Source organism: Lepisma saccharinum, chromosome 27 (genome assembly GCF_977018435.1).
Source record: "Lepisma saccharinum chromosome 27, izLepSacc3.1, whole genome shotgun sequence".
Classification (NCBI taxonomy): domain Eukaryota; kingdom Metazoa; phylum Arthropoda; class Insecta; order Zygentoma; family Lepismatidae; genus Lepisma; species Lepisma saccharinum.
In genome coordinates this window covers 53,790,532-53,817,914 of record NC_139255.1, presented here as the reverse complement: position 1 = coordinate 53,817,914, position 27,383 = coordinate 53,790,532, and the positions used below count along the sequence as shown (strand labels likewise).

The 27,383-nt window shown below is 40.0% G+C and overlaps 1 protein-coding gene across 1 annotated transcript in view; it reads right to left on the bottom strand.

Annotated features, from left to right (window-relative positions):
- The window catches only part of LOC145980295 (organic cation transporter protein-like), a 141,969-nt gene that overhangs the window by 15,814 nt on the left and 98,772 nt on the right, over positions 1-27,383 (bottom strand). Inside the window, 2 exon segments of the mRNA XM_083113315.1 lie at positions 2,197-2,351; positions 4,614-4,717. Of these exon segments, the coding sequence (XP_082969441.1) occupies positions 2,197-2,351; positions 4,614-4,717 (259 nt within the window).

Below are 27,383 nucleotides of genomic sequence, written 5' to 3'. Positions count from 1 at the left end.
TATTAAAATTACTTCTATCCATTGTTGCTGTTTGGCAAGCATTAACCAACATGAAAAACATGCTCTGGGTCAACATTACCCACAAGCAAATTGCTTCTTAAATCTAATTGTTTTAAAGCATTTAGGTAACAAAACCTTTATTGGTTAATCTAATTTTTCACATTTGTATTATGTTGCACAATTTATAGAAATGGGGAAAAAAGAACCAACTAAAACATATGAGTGGAACTGACTAAGAAGGGTGGCACTCATTGGAAATGGTTAAAAAAAAGCTATTGTAAAATTGCCTGGATAATTTTTACCCATATGCATGTCCTTATGGGTTAGAAAGTGCCAAGCATGTATGATACATGCAGGGCATTGGCAATGGACATGTTCATTTACCCAACACTATTTATAAAGAAAGCAAAATACTCGGAAATTTAACAAATGTGAAATAAATACATAAAAGCATTCAATTTTACACCCGCCGCAAAATGACTTCACACCTCATGTGAAATCTGCCGTACTAAGCAGTCTATCACTTTGTAGCCTTGTATCTAGTGTTGTTTTGTTTTGAACACAGAATTGTTTCTGCATGAACGTATCTGGCAACAGTGTATTACTGCTGATAAGCGAGTTTATTTCATTTCGTATTGTTAGTTGACACAGGAAGGGTGACTTTCTGCTGTAGTGTGTGTGATAAAGTGCTGTGTTTCCGTGTGGTGCACTTTGTGTTGGATATTTTCCTACTGTATTTGTGTTGGATATTTGACTACTGTACAGGTGTATTTGTGATATCTCAGGAAAGTACTGTAGTAGTGTGGAAAAAGCCAGCATTATTGCATGGTGAAGTGAAAACGCCCTGATAAAGACGATATGTAAACAAACAGGTCGTGCAAAATCAACCATAATGAAGGACTGCCTCCGACTGTCATTCCAAAGCACAAATTCGGTGGTGGGAGGCAAAGAAAAACAACCAAATCTACAGACGTTCTCCTAATGAGAGAAATAAAGAAAAACCCTCGACTGACGGCATCAGAACTGAAAGAAATGCACCCGAGTCTGCTGAAAAACGTTAGTGTTCGCACGATCCAGCACTGTTTACAGAAAGACTTGGATTTGCCATGTCGTACTGCTGCTAAGAAGCCACTACCGCCTGCATGAAGAAAGACAATCTTGCTTTTGCAAAGAAATATGCACACTGGACACCAGCACAGTGGAGGAAAGTCATGATTTCCGATGAAAGCTCGTTCCAACTGTTCCGAATGTGAGCTGCTAAGGTTCGTCGACCATCATCTTCAGATCGATACGACCCAAAGTATACGGTTCCGACCGTTAGGCACTCCCAGTCTGTAATGGTGTGGGGGTGTTTTTCAGGTGAAAAGGGTAGGGCAGATTTATATTTCTTACCACAAAACGTGACGATGAAAGCAGACCGATATATCAACGTTCCTAAGAACCATTTAGTGGATGTGCTTCAGATCCACGAGCGTGATCTTTTCATGCATGATAACGCTCCTTGTCACATGGCTAAGAAGGTAAGGAAATGGCTTGAGGAACAACAGATAAAGATGTTATCTGTTGTTTGAAAATTGTTGGCATCGTATGAAGCAATTCCTGGGAAAGAAAATGATTCAGAACCTACAGACCCTCCAAACAGAACTAAAGAAAATGAGGTGCATTGACAAGGACTTAAATTACTTCCGAAATCTTAGTGATTCCATGTCCAAGCGCATCCAAATGGTTCTCAATAGTAAAGGCAACATGACTCCGTACTAATGTTTGCATTTTTTGCTGTACGTAATAACTTAATAATAGCTTTTCACATGAATTTTTTGTGCTTTTCTTATGAGGTCTGAAGTCATTTTGCGGCGGGTGTATAACATTGCAACATTATCAAAACACTATTCAGAGCACTTGAATCATAACATTTCAAGTGCAAATGTGCTGGTAGATTTTCTTGTTTTAAAAATATTAATATATTTTTATCCTCCTGGGTTTATCAATAAACAATGCACACACACAAAGAATTATTATTTGAAGACGCAACAGGAAAATGACCTACATCAAGTACTCTTCCCTTTTCCATTGTAAAACATGACATACAATAGTTCAAGCAGTCGTTGTTTCTAATTATGAGCAAGTACTTGAACAAAAAATTGCTGCTAATTATGTGGGAATGAGATGTAGTAGAGAATTATGAAACTAACATACCTAAGATGAAGGGAATTTGATACATTGCAGGAAAAAATAGTCCATCCACTGTCCTCAGAATGGTGTATACTAAGTAATTTGGAGAGAAGGCTGTTACTATGGATAAAATAACTTCCGAAAACAAAATTATAAAAAATGAAGTTCGTCGGCCCCATCTGTAATAAAAATGAAAATATAATTATATAAAAATGTCAACATACATATTTTTTGCTTACGTTCAGCATATTTACTCAAGACTCAGTCTGACCTTGAACATACTCCAGAAATTAATTTTTCAAAAATGCTCATAATTTAGAACCGTGGTGATAATATAAATTAATTATGTAATAATAATATAAATTATTAAAATGTGTCTGCGTATGCGAGAGAGAACTTTTCTTCACATGGGTTGCCTTCAGGTATTTGTAATAGTTTCATGGTGGTGTAAGTCTATCATAGGCGTAACTTGGCCGGGGCAAGGGAGGGGCACTTGCCCCCCTCCCAAAAAAAATCAGGTTTACTAAATTTGCAAGTTAGGGAACCTGAGGAGCAAAGTAATAAAGAGTAATATTTGTGATTTCACAACCATCACAGTTATTTAGCAACTAATCATAGACTCTATTTTTATGAGATGGATAACTTTTCGAATATCTTCTCCCAAAATTAAGTCCCAGGCTTGATTCTGCCCCTCAAAATTAGGCCCCAAGTCTGATTCTGCCTCCTCAAAAACTAGGCCCAAGTTTGATTCTGCCCCCTCAACATTAGGCCCCAAGTTACGCCCATGGTCTCTATTACAAATATGTAGACAACTGTGCATGCTGTCAAATTCCCTGAATGGCAGAAGGGGAATTATGAATTATCTAAAACTTTAGAATTTGGAACATTAGTGTAGTTCTTCAAAATGAGAAGTCATTTTTGTGAGATGCCCAAGGTATCATCACTAGAAGTGGATCTATGACAATGAAAATATACGAGCCACAAAATGTAATGAAATTACTTTGTAGTACTTCACATTTTGAAACCCACAAGATTGGCTCTCGTACCCTTAAAGTGTGTAATAACTCTCTGTTCAAGTTTCTTAATCAAAACAGCTCATTAATTTGTGGCGAGTGTTTGAAAACTAAAGGTGCTATAATCCCTCACAAGACATAACAAAGCTAATAATATAATTGTCAAATAAAGTGAGAGTAAATGGCTACCATCTCTCATTTGAGCCTAAAAAAGTTATCCTCCCAGCCAATTTTATGGCTACAATTAACTGATCATCCCCTAAATATGTGTGAAACAAAGAAGAAATCGTTAATTAATTGAAGAATAAATGAGAATCGCCCCTCACACTCTGAAACAGCTGATTGCATGTTTTGACATCTAAAATTCAGTGACAGTAAACCTTCATTGGATCCAACTACTAAGGAAAAGATCATCTGTATACCAATCCAAATAGGTGTTGATATGCCACTGGGGAAACATTACCCAAGTAACCAGAAGTGGTTCGGCCATCGTACTAAAATTGGTACTACTACTGCTAAACAAACAAACCATAAGCAATTCCTAACACAGAAGTTTGAACGTCATCACACGAACCGTTCAGAAATTATGACTGTTTTATTTCATATAGTTCATTGTCACCCTGTACTTTCAACATTGATAGGAAGAGTTGAGCTTTAAGTTCATTTTGTGCACAGAAACATTAATCGGGACTGGACCTACAGTTTAAAGTTGGATCCCAACAACACTGAGTACCAAACCTGGGACCCTTTGATTGATTTGGTTTATTTTACTTTACTTTTCTGCAACGTTTGGCTAATCGCGAAGATGAGGATGAGGATGAGTGATGAAACTGATGAAAGAACACTTACAAAGAACTCCCATGCCCAGGCCAGGATTTGAACCTGAGACCCTTGGTGTCATAGTGTGCTGACAATTCTGCCAAGAAGGTTGGCTGGACCCATTGATTACAAGGCAACGACATTACTACTACACCATCAGAGAGGCGCCATTTAGGAAGATTTTTTTTTACAGAGCCCAGTGTCTAATTGCCCCCTATGTTAGAATATAGAAGCAAGCATCCTCCATGTTGGGCTCAAGGCTCAAGCAACTCCCCCTCCCTCCTTCAATGAATAAGGTGGTAACAACTAAAATAACAATAATAATGATAATCATAACCACAATAGGGCAGAGAAGATTGTTAAGCAGTCACCAATTCTTATGCCAAATATACTACAACCAGTGTTGTATTTGAAAATTTTCCAGTGAAGAAATATTAAAAGTAATTGCTCTTGAAGCATGTAGGATGTTATATGAATTATATATATATATATATATATATATAATTATTATATAACCCCCCCCCAAACACATCAATTGGAGAGCAATTCCCCCGTCATTCACCTTCAAATATCACACTGGTTATAACAGAAGTTTCTGGCAAAACTCACTTGTCTGCTATCCATCCGAAGATGACATTTCCAAATAGGGAGCCAACGTAAAAGAGCGTTGTGGATGTGGAAGGCCACCATTTGCTGTCACAGACGAGATCTAGCTGCAAGAGAGAAAGGTGTTAGCTCCTCATCATATATTTCTCAATTGAAAACGTTTGTGAATAATAATTATCCAAGAAATTACATATACCATACAATTAGCTACAAATTAATTTCATTTTTTAAATTTTTTCATACTTTAAATACCAGTTCAAGCAAAGTGCAAAGTAAAGGTAGTATACTAAGCACTATTTAATGTTTCACTGGGATAGATTTGAACAACAACAAAAGTACTGATTAATAATAATAATAATAAATATATAGCAATGTAATAATCAATTACCCAATTTCGTAAAACTGTGCTCTTGTGCAAATAATTGAGAACAATCATATCATTACTACACAAATCCTAACTAGACCTGGATCTTGAACAATAAGCACACTGAAATAGAACTTGTCACAAATAAATTTTCAATTTTATTAAAAATTGATGAGGTAAGGGCATTTATGTTAACCTCCTGGGATCTGAGGAACACACAAATAAAAATAATTGTTTATGATTTCTCAAACGTAATGGTTACTTCACAAAATAGTTCTGGATGCTATTTTTATAAGATGAAAAACTTATCGATTCTTCCCCCTCCCCTCCCCCTCCCGAAGTTCGATTCTATCCCTATTAGGCTCCAAGTTTACACCCATGATAGGCACTGAGCAGAATGAATCTTTACTGGTTCCCCGTTTTATAATATTTCAAAGAAAACACATAGCCACTAAAAGATCTGACGTAGATTATAGCGAGGAATAGTTTCTTAATAATAATAACCTGTGTCTTGAGGGCCTTGCCCCATCTGACAGTCTCCCTCCCACATCCTACCTTGAGGTTTGGAGGTCTTCAACCCGTAATGGGTTGACGTAGGGTCAGCACGAACTTTCAGTCATTATAGGAAATATATCCACGACCGGGCTATGATACTCAATCCTAGCTCCCCAATTTCCTCACGATGGTGGGTAAGCACCGGTCCTATACACAGGCAGAAAACTCAGACTTCTCGGACATGGATCAAGTAGACAAAGTAAGTAAACTACGTAAACAACATAGTGACTAGTCTGGGCTTCACAACCGGTTCTGTAGAAGCGAAATAAAATTATACTGTTTCAGATGATGGAGAATTAGGGACATCTTTCGTTGAATACCAAACAATATATGAAATATTCCCGTGACTGAGGGACGCGTGTTCTGTCTAACATCTTCCAGAACAAAATGGCACGAGTTCAGACAGAAAGTGGATGTTAATAAATATCAACGCACACTAAAGCTACGTTATTATTTCAACGCGCAGTAATACAAGAATTGCAGCGATTACCATTGAATTGTCCTTCCATGTAGCCTAAATGAAGCCGCCGAACTTTATTATTGCTACATGCTGACTACTATCTTTCTCAAGGAACAAGAAAAAGTAACTTCAAAGTAAAAGGCAGCGTGTTGCAGTGGTGTCGACCTCCGTGGCGAAGTGGTTAGCAGACCGCGCTACAACGCCAGGGGTTCTGGGTTCGAGTCCCGGGTAAGGCATGGGTATTTGTATTCGTCCAGTTGATAAGAAACAAAGAAAATGTAAGAATTGAAAAGAGAAAAAGAGTGAATGTTGGGGGATAGCTCCGTGGAGGGGGTATTTCCTTTTTTTTTTAAAAAAAAAAAAAGAGTGGTTAGCACAGCGCGCTGCAACGCCAGGGGTTCCGGGTTCGAGTCCCGGGTAAGGCATGGGTATTTGTGTTTGTCCAAACGTGAAAAACCGAGAATACTGTAAAAATTGAAAAGTGTAAAAGTTGAAAAAGTGTGAATGACGGGGGATACCACCGCGTAGGGGTATTCCTTTAAAAAAAAAAAAAAGTGGTTAGCGCACGTGCTCCATATTCCAGAGGTCCAAGGATCGAATCCACCAAGCGTCGAAAACTTTTTCAGTAACCTGTCGTCATCCTCGAGATTCGACTGCTTCAATCATCAGACTACTGTGATCTTCAAGTCCCCGAAAAGCCAATGAAAGAAACTAATACGGCAACAACCTAGAAATTGAAATAGGACGTTGGGAATGGGTAGGAAAAAAAAATATTTCGATTGTGACGGGGATCGATCTTTGGACCTCTCGTACGTGGAGCAAGTGCGCAACCACTGCACCACGATGTCTATTTTTCTGCTTCCAAACGTCAGCATGGAAATGAAAATAAAATAATTCTACCATGCCCTTGAAAATTACTTCCACTTCCTGCTGAGATCGATCCTTGGACCTCTGGAATACTGACCACCTGCGCAAACCACCACGCCACAAGGCCATTTACATCAGACGTGTCATCCATGGAATCTTGACCTTCACCATAGTCTGGAAAACGTAATAACAGAATGCTCCAAGCTATTGAAAAAGTTTTACCGTTGTGGAGGCTTGACGTTCCTTGGACCGTCGGAATACCAATCATTGACCCAAACCACTACACACCTCCTGCTTTTACTTCAAGCTTTGCTTCCTGCTCGAGGCATTTCCTCGTCGTTGTGAGTGAGTGGTGGTTTAGGAAGAATTGATTTTTGGAAAGTTCTTTTACGTGCAATATTTTCAGTTAGTGAAATCGTAGACATATCTAGCGATGAAGACTGGCTTAATGCTTGACGGCTGTGGCCATTTGGCCAGGAATCGGACATTTCTACTTGATGAACAGAGTAAACGTATTGGGCGGAATGACTCTATGCTCCGTCTCTCTCGAAAGAACAGAACAGAAAATCTGCTATTCCTATCTGCCCTGGAATTGGTCCCTACACATTAACATGGGAATAACGATCGGTGTATACGTATGTTAGAACACAATGTAGTACTACACATGCACGATGCAATCTATGTAACCAACATGGCGACGAGCCTGGGCTTCACAACCGGTTCTGTAAAAGCGAAATCAAATTATTCTATGCTTCAGTTCATGGAGAATTAGGGACATCTTTCGTTGAGTACCAAAACAATATATGAAATATTCTCGTGACTGAGGGACGCGTGTTCTGTCTATTTAACATTTTCCAGAACAAAATGGCACGAGTTCAGACAGAAAGTGGATGTTAATAAATATCAACGCACACAAAACCTACGTTATTATTTTCACGCGCAGTAATACAAGAATTACAGCGAATACCATTGAATTGTCCTTCCATGTAGCCTAAATGAAGCCGGCGAACTCTATTATTGCTACATGCTGACTACTAGCTTCCTCAACGAACAAGAAAAAGCAAATTCAGAGTATAAGGCAGCGTGTTGCAGTGGTTAACACACTTGCTCCATATTCCAGAGGTCCGAGGATGGAATCCAGCAAGCGTCGAGATCTTTTTCATTAACCTGCCGTCATACTCGAGATTTGACTGCTTCAATCATCAGACTACTGTGATCGTCAAGTCCCCGGAGAAGCCAATGAGAGAAATAAAAGGAACAATTACGGCAGTAATCTAGAAATTGAAATAGGAAGTTAAGAATGGGTTGAAATTAATTGATTGCGGTTGCGACGGGGATCGATCTTTGGACCTCTCGAACATGGAGCAAGTGCGCAACCACTGCACCACGATGTCTATTTTTTTGCTTCCAACCGTCAGCTTGGAAATGAAAATAAAAGAATTCCACCATGCCCTTGAAAATTTCATCCACTGCCTGCTGGGATCGATCCTTGGAACTCTTGAATACTGACCACCTGCGCTAACCACCACGCCACGAGGCCATTTACATCAGACGTGTCATCCCCGGAATCTAGACCTTCACAACAATCTGGAAAGCGTAATAACAGAATGCTCCAAGTTGTTGGAAAAAAATTGTACCGTTGTGGAGGTTTGACGATCCTTGGACCTTCGGAATACCAATCATTGACCCAAACCACTACACACCTCCGGCTTTTACTTCAAGCTTTGCTTCCTACTCGAGGCATTTGCTCGTCGTTGTGAGTGGTGGTTTAGGAAGAACTGATTCTTGGAAAGTTCTTTTACGTGCAATATTTTCAGTTAGTCAAATCGTAGACATATCTAGCGATGAAGACTGGCCTTAATGCTTGACGGCTGTGGCCATTTGGCCAGGAATCTGACATTTCTACTTGATGAACAGAGTTGGCGCATTGGGCGGAATGACTCTAAGCTCCGTCTATGCACCACGATGTCTATTTTTCGCTTCCAACCGTCAGCATGGAATGCTGTAAGCAGCATGACTTTTCCATTGCAAAATTGGGTATGTGGGGCGTTGACCCTGTGTTTTTTTTTTAAGTTATAACTGGAACCTCCCCATCACCTTACCACCCTTACGTATCCATAGCTGTCATGCTTTTCGCTTCAGAAAATCTGGTCACCCTAACTACCACTCACATTATTTAAATACAACTTCCAGAAAAGGCAATATATGACTAGATGAACTTAAAGTTGAAATGGTATATTGAAGTAATTATATTTGTTTTATTTTTTATTTTCATGTTTGAGTTTTTTCTCGTAACGCCACCATCAACAGAGCATTTAGTTTCTGGGCAAATAATACCGGGAAAACAGTTCACATTTCGATGTGAACATCTCATTGCACGAGATCCTCAAGGTCAGCACAGAATGTCCCAGTATGATATTGCAAGCAGGAGTCGCACGAATTTTGATACCCTTGCAGCAGGAAGGGATCTACAGAACTATATTTCGGGAGGTGTCCGAACCAACTGTTTAAAGTGTGATAAAATAATATTAAAGTATATAATTAATACTTTTAAAATATTAATATGTCTATTATTAGTATTAAAATAAGTAAGGTAAAAAGATGATATAGGAATAAAGAGATAACAACAACCACAAACTGGGCCTTTATGGGAATTTTAAGGGGATTTTGAGGGTGTGGATAAATTACTGACAGCACGTATTCATTGTGTAGGTTAGGTCTAGTTAAGATCGCTAAAAATCTATGAAAACAGCTGTCCTACCAAAGAAATTGTCAAAATATTTTTAAAATTGATTTTTTATTGAATACCAAGAAAATAAGTACAGCTAATGAAAAGTAAAGTCCTTGATCATTATTTTTGTGAGTATTATTACAGTGAGTGGTATGCATGAATTTTCGCAGGCAGTGGCAGCGATTGGGTTCCAAAACCGGGGGGGGGGGGGGGAGGGGGGCAAGGTGCCAAAACTTGGGAGCAAAGACAATATATTTCCCTTTGTATATAAGGTTTAGCATAGTGAGAGGGCAAAAGTGACGAGAAGTGCCACTGTTCGCAGGCACTGTCAATGCAAAGCTGTATAATCACACTGTAAATCACCTTCATATTATATACAATACTAAACAAGTATTTTGCTGGAACCCCTTTGGAATACGTCCTTTCCCTACAGGTAAATTATATGAGGACCTCAGTGTGAAAGAATACAATGAGGTATTTAAACAGTGACGACGTTAGAGGAGGTGAATGCATCCCTGTCGGCGTGTTCGTCACCACCCTCCACCCTCGCCAACAGACAATAAAAGCTTGTCTTGCACTTGATTGATTGATTGATTTGCTTTATTGTACTTCGCATCTTGTGCCTCTTTTGGCTAATCTGCGAAGATGGAGATGAGTGACGATAGGATGAAATTGATGAACGGACACTCACACACATCCATGCCCAGGCCGGGGTTCGAACCCGGCTCGTGCACTTGAACCCAAATATGTATTTCTATATGACTACGGATAAGGTTACCTTACCAGATCAGAGGGAAAAGTAATCCACGAGAATGAACCCCAAAGCAAGAAATTCCGCTCTGTGATTGAACAGTGACGTCAACAGAATGGGGTCCCAAAACTTTGTTCATTAATTGCTTCCGTCTTTGTTCTATCAGGACACACTTATCTTCTTTTTAGGCAATGACTGAATCAAAATTAATTTCATTATTGAATTAGGGGGTGCAGTCCATAGACTTGTGACTTGCAAGATTTCTCTTTGCTCAACTGAAATACGTATTTTCTTCATTCAAACTAGTGACGCTCAAAATGTAGGATATTTATGATATTTTTCAAATTTCTCCCGGACGCCGGACACAAGGCTAAAATATAGGACATGTCCGGGTAAAAGAGAACGTCTGTTAACCCCAACCACGGACGTTGACAGGATTTTTTTTGTAGGAGGTTCAGGCAGTTTGAATAAAATTGATCTATAAAATGACATTAAAATAAATAGAGAATTTCATAAAGTTTTTAAAAAATGGCCTAGACCTAGAAGAAAACATTTGATAAGTCAAGCAGAAAGAACATAGAAACACTGTTCGAGTGCGACACATTGCTACAAGAAATCTGCTGCACTTGCAACAATGGCTAATTGCAATAATTGGTCCGAGTTCATAACCTGTCACTTTCGGAAGAGGGAGACAAACACGCGTAGAATGCGTGGGAAGGAGAGAACTGTTCGTACACATGCACGCAAGAGGGCGTGTGTCATACGTCACCCTCATGTGACGTAAACAACATCCTTTCTGCGTGTCGCCATCCAGTTCAAGCGATGTGTCTGAGCCAAATTAAACCACTGGACGAAAACTTGTCATTCAATCTCTTCTTTTCGTACAGCAAAAGCAGAATAGTTTTTGTTTTTTGTAGTCTAGTGATTGTACTCTCGTGTTTTATGAATTCTACTGTTTTTTAGTGTAATAACTCACTTTTTAGTACATCAAAAATAAGTTTGTCTGGAATGTTTTTTTGACATTGGCATAAGCTTCTTTTCATGTTCACATTGTACTCGATAGGCTAATCGGTACTGGATGTAGCCTACGATTTAAAGTGCCCCTCTAGGAATCGAACCCGATACCTCCTCGATTACAAGGTAACAGCGTTAACCATTACGTTATGAGAAGGCACGGGAGGCCAGCCGCTTTTCTGGGAGTCATGACCTCCGTTGTCCCCCTTCAGCGTCGTCATTGCGTAGCGTAATTCTGTTTTTATGATCTAATAAAAATTGGAATGTTCATAAATGATTAGTTTTGATGTGAGTTGCTGTTTAAAGTCCACTTTATCCACAGTAAGGTTAATCGGGATTGGACCTACAGTTTAAAGTGGGATCCGAACCACTTGTACCTCCACCCGTGTATCGAACCCAGGACTCCTTGATTACAAGGCAATGACACTACCGCTACACCATCGGGGAGGCTCTCACAAACGATTAGTTGTCAATGTAGGAGTTATATTGGAACTGGAATTATATTTCTCACGAATATGAAAATTAGTAATGATTAATTAAGTGAACGAAAAGTTTAAGTGCACCGACGAGACTCGGAACTTCGTGTTTGACGTCTAGATCATGAGTCCAGCATTCAACACATTCGATATCCTAACACTTCACGTCTCGACAATGTAAAACCATATACGAAACGTGATTTTTCCACTGAATTTTCCTCTAGACACAGAAAATGGTAACTACATCCCCAACCAGGAAATATTGACAAAAAACCTGCTTGAAGCAATTACCCACAATCCCAGCCAACTGCAGGTGTTAGATAAATTGTATTACTCAACCTCAACGAAAAAAGCATGTATAACAAATCAAGGGCTTTGTATCATCAAATGAAACATTAATACTCCTATTATTATTGTTTTTATTTTTGTTATTATTATTATTATTACATTACTATTACTCAGTGGCGGAGATTGGGATCCAAAACGGGGGGGGGGGGGGCAAGGCGCCCACCTAATCGCCGCCACTGTATTACTACTAATACTTCTGTCTTTTTTTAAATTGTAATTTCCATATTCTGTATATACAATTTGCATAACGGTATACTTAACATTAATTCATGTAGGACAAAAATCTGTTTTTATAGTTAGATAATAAGTGTAAAATAGACTGTAAGCTTAAATGTAACCCTAGTTCAAATAATAATAATAATAATAACGTAGCGTAACCCGGTCTCGGAAATATCCTATAACGGCTGGGGTTTTGACGTGCTGACCCCACGTCACCCCATTACCGGTTGAAGATCTCCACACCTCTAGGTAGGATTGTGGGAGGGAGACTAGCAGTCGGGAATCTGCCTAGGCCCTTCAAGGGCTGTCACGGGTTGTTATTTTTATAATAATAATAAATAATAATAATAATAGTTGATGTAACTTACGGCCTGTAAGTCACAGAAAACAATACTTTTTGTTATAAAATATCTCTACAATTTCACCATTCGAATTACAGAAATCTCATGTGGCAGTGCCCCCTTCCCCTACGGCGCCCATGATAACAAGCCTCTAACATTTTACACACTTCTGTTTAATATTTATCCCGACGGGGGATTATAGTTAGAAGGCAGTTATTGTGAAAATTTGTCAACAAGACCACTAGCATAGCAAATATATGCGCCTAAACTCTCCCTTCAATTCAAGATGGCGGGGGATCGAGTCAAGTTTAATTTTACATCTATTTGCAATTTTCGTAAATAGTTGCTTATGGACGGTCGAAAACGATACAAACTTGAAGCAAGCACAAAAGGTGTTTGAAATTTAAAACGAAGAAAGTACGAGAAATGAACTAATTGCTGTTGACAACAAGGTGCCTAGAACATGTTCCAACTTGATTTCAATACACGCGTAATATTGAAATCTGTGCAACTGAATACATTCATACAAATAGTTATATATACTTAAAATTGCAGTTAACTACTTGAAAATCATTGTTCATGAATGCCAATAAACCTTTTACAGAGAACCTGTCAGATTGTATTTTAATACACATTCAAACAAAAATGATCACTGCTATGCTAGGATCTCATACCGTGCAAGAGCATATCAACCTACAGTTCAAACATGAACTTTAGTTATCTTCACCCTTTGGAAATTAACGATCACGTTATGAAACGTTGTATCCTCTTATTCTTGTATTTAACACAATCGTACATATTTTGTATAAACAAAACATATAATTTTTTTTTTAAAAAAAATGTTACCTGCGATCAACCATCGATCGAGTAAGCCAAGGCAGCAAATCATAATTTGTACATATAGTATCGTTGCTTTCCGCTAGGGGCGCCATCCTCGGCATTAACATAGAGATATTCTCCCTGTTGAATGCACATTTCGGTGCTGATAATAAATGTTGTAGTGTGTGAATTATACTTACAATTTTGGTTTGGATAAGGGAGAGGGGGTAACTAAATCATAATGCCAAATGGAGCTTTCAGAGAAAGCGACACGCAAGAAGCAACGCGCGTCACTTGGAAATGAACCTTCAGAAAACTATGCAATCTTTCCTAACGAAGTGACGACAGATTGGCCTAGGTCTGGTGGTTGCGCATGCGCAGTGGGTTTCTTTTTCCTTTACAGACTAGAGGTGGCCGTGCCACCTGTCACTTCGGTAAACAACCCTCGTGTAGTTTGTCGCCTGCCGCGTGTGGCTTTGGTCTGATAATTTCCTAATAGGCCTGCCATTATGTCATACTGCAACTTGAATATGTAGGCTATGCTCATAGCATTCAGTCAGTGTAATAGGAAGGCTGTAAACTCTTCGGAAAAACCTTGCCGAATTCGTATTATATCATCCAGAATGAAGCAAAAATCTCGCAATTTGTACTTTGTTGTTCTGATGTGTAGAAGCAAGAGCACACATAGTTCTCTTCCGTAGGAGTCAGGACGGGTTCGTCGAACCCCTACCTTCCCTGGAAATTGCCATCGTTCATTTCAAGTTACAAAAAAGCAGAAAGCTTGCTATTTTTATTGTTAATAGGAGAAATAAAGTTTAGTTATAGATCGACCACAGACAAATGAACCTTCGGCCATAAGCTTTCGCACATCTTGCCCTCCCTCCGTTCAGCTCGGCCCACGGTGAAACCCGCTCCACTCTATCTATCCCTTCCCTCTACACTCTAGTACGGGCCTCCCCGATGGCGCAGTGGTAGCGTCGTCGCCTTGTAATCTAGGGATCCCGGGTTCGATACTCGATGGAGGCACATAGTGGTTTGGATTCCACTCTAAACTATAGGTCCAGTCCCGATTAGCCTTACTGTGCACGAAGTAAACTTAAACATCAACTCAAACCAAAAAAACAAACACACTAGTACGATGCACAGGACACGCGGCTGTGCGCAGGTCCTTTTGCCTGATCGCACTATAGTTAGTAATCGAGCGGAATAACCAAAATAAAAACTGTATTAGATCAAAACTATTGAGTGGAAAATACAGAAACCAGGTTATATTTTCATATTCTCACCATTTTATCCAAAGAATAAATGACTCCACAGTTTCCAAGATTCCTGTATAATCGGCGACTAAGATAATAGCAAGCAAATTATCCATTGCAATTTTCGTTCTCCTTACTGAAACATTCTACGTGCTTCCAAGGAAGTGAATTATGCTTATGCTTACGCTGGGACATAAATATATAATTCAGTGCTCTGTTTTGTTTCAGAAAACAGAGTAAATGAACGTGGTGAGGGATAATTTGCCAATATTTATCTGCCGTCGGCTGGACCATGTTCATGTGCCTCCGACCCTGGGACCTATGGATTACTAGGCGATAGCTTTAGCCACGATGCTGTTGGGAAAGTCGAAACTTATAACTCTCCCTGCCCCTCAATAAGTCATCATACTCTCCCACAGGGTGTAAGGGGTGACCTTCCCCGTAGTACCCCAATTGTCAACCTCACTTCCACGTAGTACACCCTGGACTGCATTTTGCAGACAAACGAGGCTCTGGCGACTGGTCCTATGGCCAGTGTAATTCTGTGTGTTGTCCTGTTTTTGTCCTTGTGTGTGCTGAGTGCCCGTTTACAGCCTCAGCTTTTAACGAAAGTCAGAATATTTTAAGATTTTAGTTTTGCAACGTTAGAGTTGTTATTTGTAACGATAAGGGGCTGGACCCCGTATAATGTGACGGGTGCAAAACAGCCTAAGTGCTGACGCACCCAAAATATAAAAATCAAATTCAAATTCAAATACCCTCCCACCTCGATCTTACGAAAATTCCTAATCTAACTCGCCATTTACAAAAAAGGCCGAGTCTGCTACCACGCACGTGTCAGCAGTAAGAATAAACATCAAATTTGCTCCTGCCACGTAATTCGTCTGTTAAGAGGATGTTACAAGTCTTAAGAACAGATGAAGACGAGAAAAATGCAAGTTCATGATTAGTGGGAATGAATGTACAGGTAATTTAGAACCTTTTTCTTTATAAAGCATTTAGCGATATTATTTTAATGCTAACAGAACCTAACCTAACTACGAGAGCATTTAGATTTATTATTAGAAGAATGCTAAGGGACCTAATCTTAAAACATTTTTGTGAAAGTAATCGCTACAACTTCACAGTATGTGTTACAGACGTGATTGCATAATATCATGATGAAATCACGATAAGACAAAGACCGAGTCTGCTGCCACGCGCATCTTTTTTGAGGTTCCAGCAGAAAAAGAACGTGGCTGCAGACACTACCTACAAAAAAAGAGTATGGTATGAAAGAAAGGAAGATAAAATCAATAAATCATCAACCTTGTTAAATTCTGAAATGTTAACATTTCTTTGTTTAATTTAAATTTCAACACAGCAGTTATTCTAAAAAAAAAAGTTTTATTAAAATAATTGTAACTATTTAAGCATTGTGAACCTGTGTAGAACACATTTCATTGTAAAAATATCTAGCCTGATGAAAGCTTCGGAAGTAAAATTGATGCTTCACACAACTTTTAGGTTTGTTTAATTTGTATTGAAATAAAAGAGTAACAAACAATGCTGCCGGCCTCCGTTGAGGAGTGGTTAGCACAGCGCGCTACGACGCCAGGTTTCGAATCACGTCCTGGACATGGGTGTTAAATGTGAGTGTCCCTTCATCAATTTCATCATATCATCGTCATCTTCGCGATTAGCTTAAAGTTGCAGGAAAGCGAAGTAATAAATCTAATCAGTCAATCAATCAACAAACAATACAAGCAAGAAGAGTTGCTTTGAAGGTTCGAAAGAAACGTAGGGTATTGTTTTCACGTGACACACGCCCTATAACTAATGTTTAGACGCAGCAAAGCGTTTTGAGAACGAAGTAAACATTTAAGCAAGCAATATGTGAGAGACCTTGCTCCTACGCGGTGTTTAACATAATTGTGGCAATTGGCCAGGCTTCCACGGAGGAATAATTCGGGGCCATCCAGCGGCGCTCGTAAATTGCTCTTTTACCGCATTCGAACGTTCCGTTGTCCGCCAGATGCTTTGCAGTGCAGAGTGGCGCGTAGAATGCCCGAGGGTGGAAAACATCCAGCGGCTCTAACCTTGGGGTTTCGGTGTAATTGTCACGTGTCTAGTGTGATGTCACGCGAAGGTAAATTCGAGTTTCTCACACGTGACACGATTTGGCATTGCTGGAGAAAGTCAAAGTTACGGGTAGAAAAGATGTACTGACCTGCAAGTAGAATTTCTGTGTGAATACGAAATGTATTTTTCGACGCAGTATGTTCGAACATGTTGAACAAAAGTTTTGTAGGGTGTCTGGTTCAAAACGTCCATATTTTAATTTTTCCCAATCACTGGCGTACGCAGGATTTTTTTCGGAGGGGCTGGAATTGTAAAGGTGGATTACTAAATACGTAGCTGCTTTCTAGGGGGGTTACACAAATACGATATTTCGTATATTGTGAACTTTTCACTCTCAAAAATGACAATCGCGGGTCATTTGGTTTTTCAGAGTTTTTCGCTGTTTATGTTTGACAACGTTGATTTTCTCAAAATTTCGGAGGAGGTTGTAGCCCCTTCAGCTCCTCCTTTGCGTACGCCAGTGGTAACGACGGAAAAACTACCGTGGAGTGGAAAGAAACAATGTATCGGCAAGACACATTTTTGAAGACAAGAGGGCTACACTTAGTGATGTGCAGTAGACTATAAGTTTACGTCTACATGCGTTGTCTACACATAATCTACGCGTAGATTACATTGGGTTGTAGTTTACATAGACTACGTAGATAATCTACAGTGCATTAAAATTAATTTTCAAGGGTTTCATGAAGGGAAAGTGACATTTTCAACTATATTGGATCCTAACGAAATGAAAAGAATCCTATTTACAACAAAATTCATCTTCTCTTCTATTATCAACTATGGAAGAACATAAATGGTATGTAAAAAACAACAACAGATGGTAGTCGTGAGGCAAGAGTGGTCTTTTTCCCATAAAACATAAAATATTTCTTATATTAGGTTTCTTCCTAGGTGAGAAATTGTTCGAATTTGGAAGAAATAGTATGAAAAGTTCTTCTCACACATCAGCAACTAATACGCAGCAAAATTTTCTTCTAATTCCACGGCGCCCTTGTATCACCTTTCGCCATGTTGTTTACATAGATTACGTAATCTACGTGTATAAAATAGTCTACGTGTAGAATGTAGACTATCGTTGTTTACGCGTAGACGCACATCACTGGCTACACTTCAATGTGTATTCATACAGTGGCGCCACCTGCGTGGCGGAGAAGTTAGCTCTCCTATGACGTCAGGGTCCCAGAGTTCAAATCCAGGCCTAAGTATGGGTGCTCTTCATCAACTTCATATCATCACTCATTCTCATCTTCGTGATTAGCCACAAGTGGCAGAAAAGCGAAGTAAAATAAACCAAATGGTCGTATATAAGGACGGGTTTAAAGGGTGCAAACTTCTGCCATTGGTTTTGTATAGATTTTGCATTAATTTTTAAAGGTAATCAAATGAAGAATTAATCATTTCATTATATTACTTGGAAACTTTTGAAAAAATGTTTATGGTTTATTTACGAGGGTTAAGTCATAAGTAGGGCTTGGAAGTTGAAGACCTATAAATTGCCAAAAAAGACCTATAAAGGACCTAAAAACCGAAAGAAGAACGTATAAATGTGATCCAAATTAATTAATAACTTCAGTTTTAACATCCCCACCCCCTCCCTCTGCGCGGCGCCTCCTTATCTGACTTGAGATCTTTGCAGGCGCGTGCTGTCTGGTCGTATACACCGTGCTGAAAGCTTCAAAGCAACAGAAAGTTGCCACTTACAGCGCGACCTTCCAGACAAGTTACGGTTAATGGACCTTGTACCGTATCTGCTTCAGTCGTCCAAAAATGTTTTTCTCTCGTTTCAGGGATCGGTTCAAATATATTTCTTTATTTCTTTACTACAGAAAGGATGTTTAAGAGGTGATGAACTGATGATGATTCGAATTGAGAATGGGCAGTAAAAACGTAGTCGAAAGAAGGTGAAGTTGCAAAAAAAAAGCCGTTAATACCAAAAAAGGCTAAAAAAGGACCAATAAGCTAAAAAACTCCGAAAAAGGCAAAAAAGGACAAATAAAACCCACCTTTTCCTGGCCTACAATGACCCAAAATGAACATATACAGTGCGTCCATTTCGATCTGCAGCCGAGAGATCGGGAGAAACGTGGCGGGCGGCGCTGACGGAGATGCCGACATTTGAGGCCTGTAATGCCCGCTTATTTTTGTGGACATCTTGCAAAACGAGCACTAACCTGTGTTATAACACGCAAAAGTTCTTCTGTAATTCTTCCAAGTTCCACCCTTATATACACAAATAAATACGCTTTAGAAATTATATTAAGAGCCACAGATAATACTCTGTAAAACATTTTAATCATAGTTTTGACCAGTAACGTCCTGCTTAAGTTTATATCCTTGAAAGAGTTTTGTGTCGATGGGGATCGTTTGGAGGTTTCGAATGTGCAACACTGTATCAAGATTACGCTGCAGACGAACCGTTAAAAGCTAATGGCGTTCGTGAGCTTCCTTGCAATCCGAAATCTCCTAGCTCAAGTTTTTTGTTCCTTCGCGACTACAGAGCTGTGAATATAGTGGCAGGCAGATGTAAACCAAGAGCGTGTTAATTTCGTACTGTGCGTAAGAGTGTTATTCTTGGTTACTTGCCGTTACTTGTTTGTGTTATTACAGTGTGTATGTGTGTTGTGTCAGTCAGACGATTGGAATGCCAGCCGCAAGGTTCACGTTAGAACAAAGAATTTTTATGTATGACACTTACGTGAAAACAGACTCGTGTCGAGACGTGTGTAGGCAATTTGTACAGAAATTCCCAGGCGTTTGACCTCCACATAGAGATACGGTTAGACGTCTTGTCCTTAAATTACGAGAAACTGGATCGTTAAATTTTAAAACACCTAAGCAAAAACGACGGATTCTAACCGAAGCAAAACTCGATGAAATTGGTGCAGCGTTAGAACGTTCTCCAAACAAACCTCTACGCCGTGTTTCACAGGAGATGGGCGTGTCAAAATCATCAGCACATACAGCCACTAAGCTACTAAAATTAAAACCGTACAGAGTTTCTATAGTGCAAGAACTACGGCCCCCTGACAACGTAAGTAGAGTAAATTTCTGTAATTGGGTTTTGCAGAATATTGTAGATGGTATTGTTGATCCACAGTTAATAATTTTTTCGGATGAGGCATGGTTTCACTTGCGTGGTCATGTTTGTTCACAGATCAATAGATACTGGAGCACTGAAAATCCCCGAATAATACACGAAGTTCCGTTACACGATGCAAAAATTGGTGTGTGGTGTGCTGTAAGTGCCAAAAGAATAATAGGGCCTATATTTTTTGAAGACACAATAAATTCAGAGAGGTACCGCACACAAATACTCGCGCCGTTTTTTCAGTTGTTATCAGATAATGAGAGACAATATGGGTATTTTCAACAAGATTCGGCCACAGCCCATACCGCCGCTGATTCTTTGGACACTATAAGGGAGGTGTTTGATGACAGAATAATTTCAAGAGGTTTATGGCCTTCACGTCCGCCAGATCTTACCGTATGTGACTATTATTTGTGGGGAACCTTGAAAAATAGAGTCTACCGAAATAACCCTCATAGCATCGACGAACTAAAAGACAATATAAGGGCAGAACTAGGAAGAATTACGGAAGAAGAACTTTTGCGTGTGAATCAAAATTTCATCAAACGATGCCAGGAATGTGTGAATGTAAGTGGACATCACTTTGAACAACTCTTATAACACAGGTTAGTGCTAGTTTTGCAATATTTATATAAATGTCTGCATATGTCCATAAAAATATGCGGGCATTACAGGCCGCAAATGTCGGCACCTCCGTCAGCGCCACCCGCCACGTTTCTCCCGATCTCTCGGCTGCAGATCGAAATGGACGCACGTATTATGTTGGGCCTCGTCTTCGAACACTAGGGAAAAAAAGGATTTTTCCTCAACTTCCGAGACCTAGTCATAAGTCATGGCAACTATTTTCTTTCTCGCGAACAGAGGACGACTCGAAAAATCTAAGATATACGTTTGAAAGTATATGGAATGTACCTTCCAATGAAGCCACCAGATGAAGCATGGATGCAGGAGACTCTCGCAGCGAAGATGCAGACCACAGGACATTGGACAACAGTGTTTTCTTATGGCATTAACAACAAGCACACAAGACTACGCTGTTTAACAACCTTCAAAGTATTTACGTCGGTTATCCACTTGTGTTTTATTATGGCATCCACACCCAGTGCTTCTCTTAGCTCTGTATGGCATTTCTGTGCATTTCTGCGCGGAGAATTGCTATTTCAACATACAAACGTTGCTCCTGTTTCATGACCTCTATTTTCGAACGCTGTCGCTCACAGACTGAACTTGGGTGCGTGCTTACTACCCGACCGTTCTTCACATACACTACCTAGTGGCTTCTTTCGAAAGTACATTCCATACACTTTCAAACGTATATCTTAGATTTTTCGTGTTGTCCCTTGTTCGCGAGGAAAAAAATAGTTGCCATGACTTATGATTTAACCCACGTATAATGGATGAGGTACCATATTGTTCGAGTACAGTTATTGTCTTCAGAACGTCTCAGATTTGATTAATTGAATTAGTTTATTTTACTTCGCTTTTCTGCCACTTTTGGCTAATCACGAAGATGAGGATGAATTTTGAGATGAAGGGACAATCACAAACATATAGGGACAACACAACACACGCCGCACAGAGGATCATACTGGCTGTGAGTCCAGACGCCAGAGACTCGCTAGTCTGCAAATGCAGTCCAGAATGTACTATGTGAAAGTGAGGTTGACATTTGGGTGTCTTAAGAATGGGCCACCCCTTACACAACAATAATTTGATTCATCCATCCTGGGGCAGGTGATCTGAACCAGGAAAATTTCCAGTCATTTTCCTGTTTCTGCGCCACTCTGAGGCCCACCCAGCCTCGTATCAATGGATATCTGAGGCAACCCTGGGGGTATCATGATGACATCATCCTAATTATCGCCTAGATCAAGAATATGTGGAGCTCTACCTCCACATCACCCCATATGCCTTCATTACCTTTACTAGCTTTTACGATTTCGAGGTGAAAGTGAATGTTCAGGAGGCCATCTTTGACTGAGGTCAATGGCGCACACTCTGCAGAAATAGAAATACGCCTTCAACTCTCAATATCGTCTTACTTAAGGTTGTCTGAGGGAATACTATTAATAACCAGGGCCCGGATTTTGATGAGATGTTATCTTTTTTTTCTTATGTAGTATGCATTGCTCTTAAGTATTAATCCTGAATATGAACCTCTGATTATAAAAATGTGAATTTTATTGTGCATTTTTTCATCATATTTTCTATTTTTTAAAAGTTTTATTTCATTTTTTCAAGTTTTATATCGTTTGTCGGTCATTTTTCGCATTTTACTTCTTTTTGTGATTGTAGGAACAAAGCAACATGCCGCTCGATATTGCCTACTGCAATAATTTTGAATAAGTTAAGATTTGTACAGATTTTTATACTTAACATTCACATAAAACTTGAAATTTCAGTTCTAACGTTACAGAAATAAGAACTATGCCATACTAATTGTCATACCCTGAAATAAAGAAAAAAAAGTCATTCTTTTAGGTCATTTCAGATATTTTTAGGTCGTAAAACTCCGGGCCCTGTTAATAAATGTTATAATGCGTAGCGAGTGGATGGTATACGTCAGCTTTAACTTGGCACGTAACGGATCTAGGCACAAGGCAATTAAGCCTTACGTCTTTCTCCTTTAGGCCACCATCCGATGATATTTTTAGAATAGCAAAAAGCGATAGTGGCTCCCCTTCCCTCTCCGGGTGCGTGCAGACAATGTGCGAACAGCTTGAGTAGCGGCAACACGATGACCGAGCATTGGTTGTCGTTTCGATAAGTGATCCAGATCATTGCTGGATTTATGGAAATTCCATAACGTGGGCGGGGGGAGTCGTCGAAATTCCTCCCCTCCCCGCAGGATCGCTCTCCCCCTCTCAACCTCTCCACTCTCGAAGCCCCAGGGGGAGGCAGAAGGCTGTAAATTGGGATCTACCGGTTGCGTCTGGCGAGGGAACGAACGATCCGATACCCCGGCTCAGCTGATACGATGCTGTCCACGCATGGTTCAAGTCCTGATTGTAACGCCACCTTACTTCAAAGAAAGTTCCGAAAGATCTGTTTCCCTCTGACAATCCCATGCCAAGTCCACGTGGAGAACCTTTCCCACCAATAGCGTCCGTTTCAAGAACTGACAGTACTTGCCAAGTCCACGTGTAGTAAATGAGATGGTGCTAATTCAGTTTCTTTAGATATTTCCAGGATGGAATTTGTAGGGGGATGAGGGATTTCCCCCCTCTGCTTGATAAATTGTATCCATGGAGGGGAAATGTTATATGGCGTAAAATCATTATCTCATGCTGTCCCTAGACAGTCATTAGAATTTTCCCCTCACTGAAAATTTCTTAAATACCACACTGGATATTTCATAACATAAGGTTGCAGTTATATTTACTAGGTTGTGTAATTATGTGGTGCTATTTTTTTAAATATACAATGTAGAAACTATGGGCTATGTCAAACATATCGAACTGGCGTTCCAATGAGGACTTGAACTTTAACACCATTTAGTGTCCTAGCCGAACTTTCGAATACAGTGGGGTAAAAGAAACCACAGAAAGTTTTCTTGGAATCAGAAAACCTGTGAAACAAAGGAAGAGGTTGGAGAAGTTTACAGGATCCTTGTTGGGAAGTCTGATGGTAAGAGACCTATGGAAAGGCCAAGACGAAGATGCAATAACAGTACTAAGATGGACCTGAAGGAAATTGGTACGAATGATCAATAGTGGCTTGATGTTGCCCAGGATAGTGAGAGATGGGGACTTGTATTGCTGCGGCAATGCCTTCGGGTTTAGGAATGCCATGGAGTTAGTCTAAACAAAGGGTTTCGAGGCAGTACTCTCCGGTCCGGATTCTCCTTCTAGCCTAGAGAATGACCACGAACTTTCAAGATGCCACCTTTCGACACGCCCTATGGTTGATTGCAGGGGCGTATATTCTGGGCTAGCTAGACTATCTGCAAAGCCTGACTTAGTAAAATACAGAAGAAAAATCTATTAGAAACTATGAATAAACCTAAATTCTATAAGAGGATAATGGCGATTCTGAAGTTGGCAACCTGAATTCTTAGGAGTTGGCAACCCGACTTCTTAGAAGTTTGCAACTTGGCTTCCTTGAAGACGTCAAAAACGAGCAAAATGGGTGTGTCTAACCACTTTTATCAGAGGGTTACACGAGCCTAGACTTGTTCCTTCCTCCATAGCCTAGGACCAGGTACCATAGTGACGTAGTACAGGTACAGCGCCTTGAATAACGTAGTGTGGAAAACGACCCAAGAAACTGGTTCCCCGAGACGATGACAAGTAGATGGCAGTGCGATCGACACAGCTGCTAATTTTGTTATGAAAGTAATGCGGCTTAGTTAGTTTTTGGAATATATTGTGTAGATTTGTTTCTCTAGAAAGGCGGTAAGTGAATTGATGGAAACAGTTATATTTGTGGAGTGATTTGCAGTCAAGAAATGGCATTAATTTGGAAAGAAAAGTAAAATAAAATTAATAAATAAATAGCATGCGTGCGTAACACAAGAAGAAAGAAACATCGCAATGTGATTCCGGACGTCAGGTCTTGGACTGTGTATTAGAGTTTATTTTCCTATGTTATTAGAATATAAATAGTATCCTGAGAGATATTTCATACCGAGGCGACAAACCACAAGTGTCGCTTGAAAGCGAGCAGTCGGAAATCAATACAGCCTTTCGAACCGTAGGGACAAAAGCTCTGACTCCACCGTTTCCTCAAGGAGATTTTACACCAAAGCGACAAACGATACGAGGATTTCACACCAAAGCGACACGGGTCATTCGGTCCAAGGCAACTTTCATACCGAAGTGACACATGTTGCTTGGAAAGGAGCCAATCAAGAGCAACATTTCACATCGTAGCGGCATGACGGGAAGCACAGGCCAGCGTTCGGTTGGTGAAATCCTCAAGCGATAAGTGTCGCGTGCCGCTTGTCGCTTTGGTGCGCAATCTCACTAAAGCAAGACACTCATTGCATCGCGTATGCGCGAACAACAAACCACGGCAACATGTTGCAAGCTATTGAGGAAATGGCCCAGTTTGAGCGACGCAGAAGCGACAAAGCGACAAGTGTGGCTTATCGTGTCGCCTAGATCTGTTGTTGTAATGTGCGATTTATCGTGTCGCCTATCTGTTGTTCGCAAGCAACGCTTGCTAATAGACTGAAGGCACCATGTCGCTTGTCACTTAGTTGGGACCCTCATGTGCAATGAATGCTATTTTACAATCTGGAAGTGTGTGTCACTAGTGTGACAGTGTGAACATCCCGTGTCGCTTGTCCCATTGGTTTGAAAGTTGCCTTACACTCATGTCGATGGCACTAAGAAAGTTTTGTGGGGTTCCCCTTGTCGTTTCATGCAATCATCATTATCATCATCGCCGCGATTAGTTTAAAGCAGAAGAAAAGAGACAGTAAATATCAAAAATACAAATGCTTCAGTGTGTATATCTTTAAAAGAAATGATGATGATGATAATAATAATGAACCTAATTCATACACAAACATTAGTTGCCAAGAGCATTCCACGCGTATTTTTTCTCCCGTATTATTAACGAAAGTATGACGATAACAGGACGTGGTCGACTGTCTAGAATGTTCGTTAATATCTTCGCGACCACTGTACCAAATATCATAGCAATTATCACATTCATAGAAATGCTTCATGTAAAAGAATCAGACGTTGCAGCGAAAACTCCATTTACTTCCATTATAAGCAGACGAATGCCTAGCACGTGTACCGACACCAGCGCTTCTAGCGGTATCATTTTCGGGTGGAACCAGCCTGAGAGCGCAGAAGCATGCCGTTTTCCACACTACGTTATTCTAGGCGCTGTAGTACAGGTCTTGGACTCAGCACACGCCACTGGTTGGTTGATTGATTGATTTGGTTTCTTTTACTTCGCATCTCTCTCACTTTTGGCTGATCGCGAAGATGAGGATGAGTGATGACATGATGTAATTGACGACGAAGCACTTACAAAGTTGTGGACGAAACCCATGTTTAGAAACGGTCATTATATTTTTAAGGAATAGTTGGATGGCAGCGGAATATGGCGGTCTCAGACTGTCATTAGGGAAGGGATTTTAAGATGCAAAATTATGGTCGTGAAAGGGGAAAAAGGTTCTGAAAATGTTTTCAAAAAGGTGCAAAAAAGGTCTGATAAAATGCCTTTCTTCAATGCTCTCTTTTCCTGGCTGGGCCTTCTGTATATAATGCGCGCGGACCGCACAGAGAACTGTGGTTGCGCGCGGACCGCGTAGAGAACTGTTGTTCTGCCGAGTAGGTTTTGTGGAAGTTTGTGTTTTCTATCGCGGGTTTTGCTTCATTATCTCGGGAACTATTGCGGCTGCAATTATTATATTACACCATTTTATAGCTCTCGTTCTGCTCTACAAAATGAGACTATAGGATGTTATGTAGCTGCTCAAGAAGAGTGAAAACCATTATTTTCCTGTCCAATTTTTTAACAAACATGAAAGAAAAGAAAGGAAAAAGGTGCTGAAGCACCAAAGGGGGGGTGGGTCAGAAGGGGGTAAATGTGCTAATCTGACGAAAAGGTGCAAAAAGATGCAACAAAGTGTGTTCATTTTACTTGATTTCATGTCCTAAAATACATATCTGAAACGACCGGTATGAAAACAGCTATATTTTTGGAAAGGAGCTGCACCTTAAAATGCGTTCACTAGTCATTATGCAATCAGCTTTTTTCAACGCATGTAAAGGAGAAAGATCCGCAAACTTCAGTGGCTAAATTAAGAAGAAGAATCTGCGCAGGAGCTGTCTGTATAAAGACTTTGCACCTGGATGCGTACGTGGGTGGGTGTGGGTGGTGGCAGACTCAATGCCACGCTACAACAACGAAAAGTATTCTTTACCCAGACGGCAAAATCACTGCATTGCTAAGCGGATTTCCCCCCTTTCAGGGGTCCGTCAAGTATCTGAGCGACGCTCGCTGAGCAAGATCTTCGCTCGTTGAGCAGACAGAGTTTGCTCATTGATCAAAATATCAGTTGCTTTGAATAATCTGTGATAAATGTGGCTGCGTTGAGTGGACAAGATTTCGTTCGGTGTTTGAGAAGTTGTTAATTATGGAAATAGAATAGTTAATGTGAACATGTCGAAATTTTCATTTTCACACCCTTGCACAACTTTCCAAAACTACGGTGTATATTTATCATTTAATATTTGGAATAAACAACACTTTCATTTTAATACAATTACAAAAACTAGAATATTACATCTCCTTCTGTTACTTGAACTTCCTCTCTAATTACGCTATATCGCAAGCCTTTCATCATAAATATTTCCTCATTGGTCGCCACTCGCGGCTCGCCATCCTCATACAGTTTTCC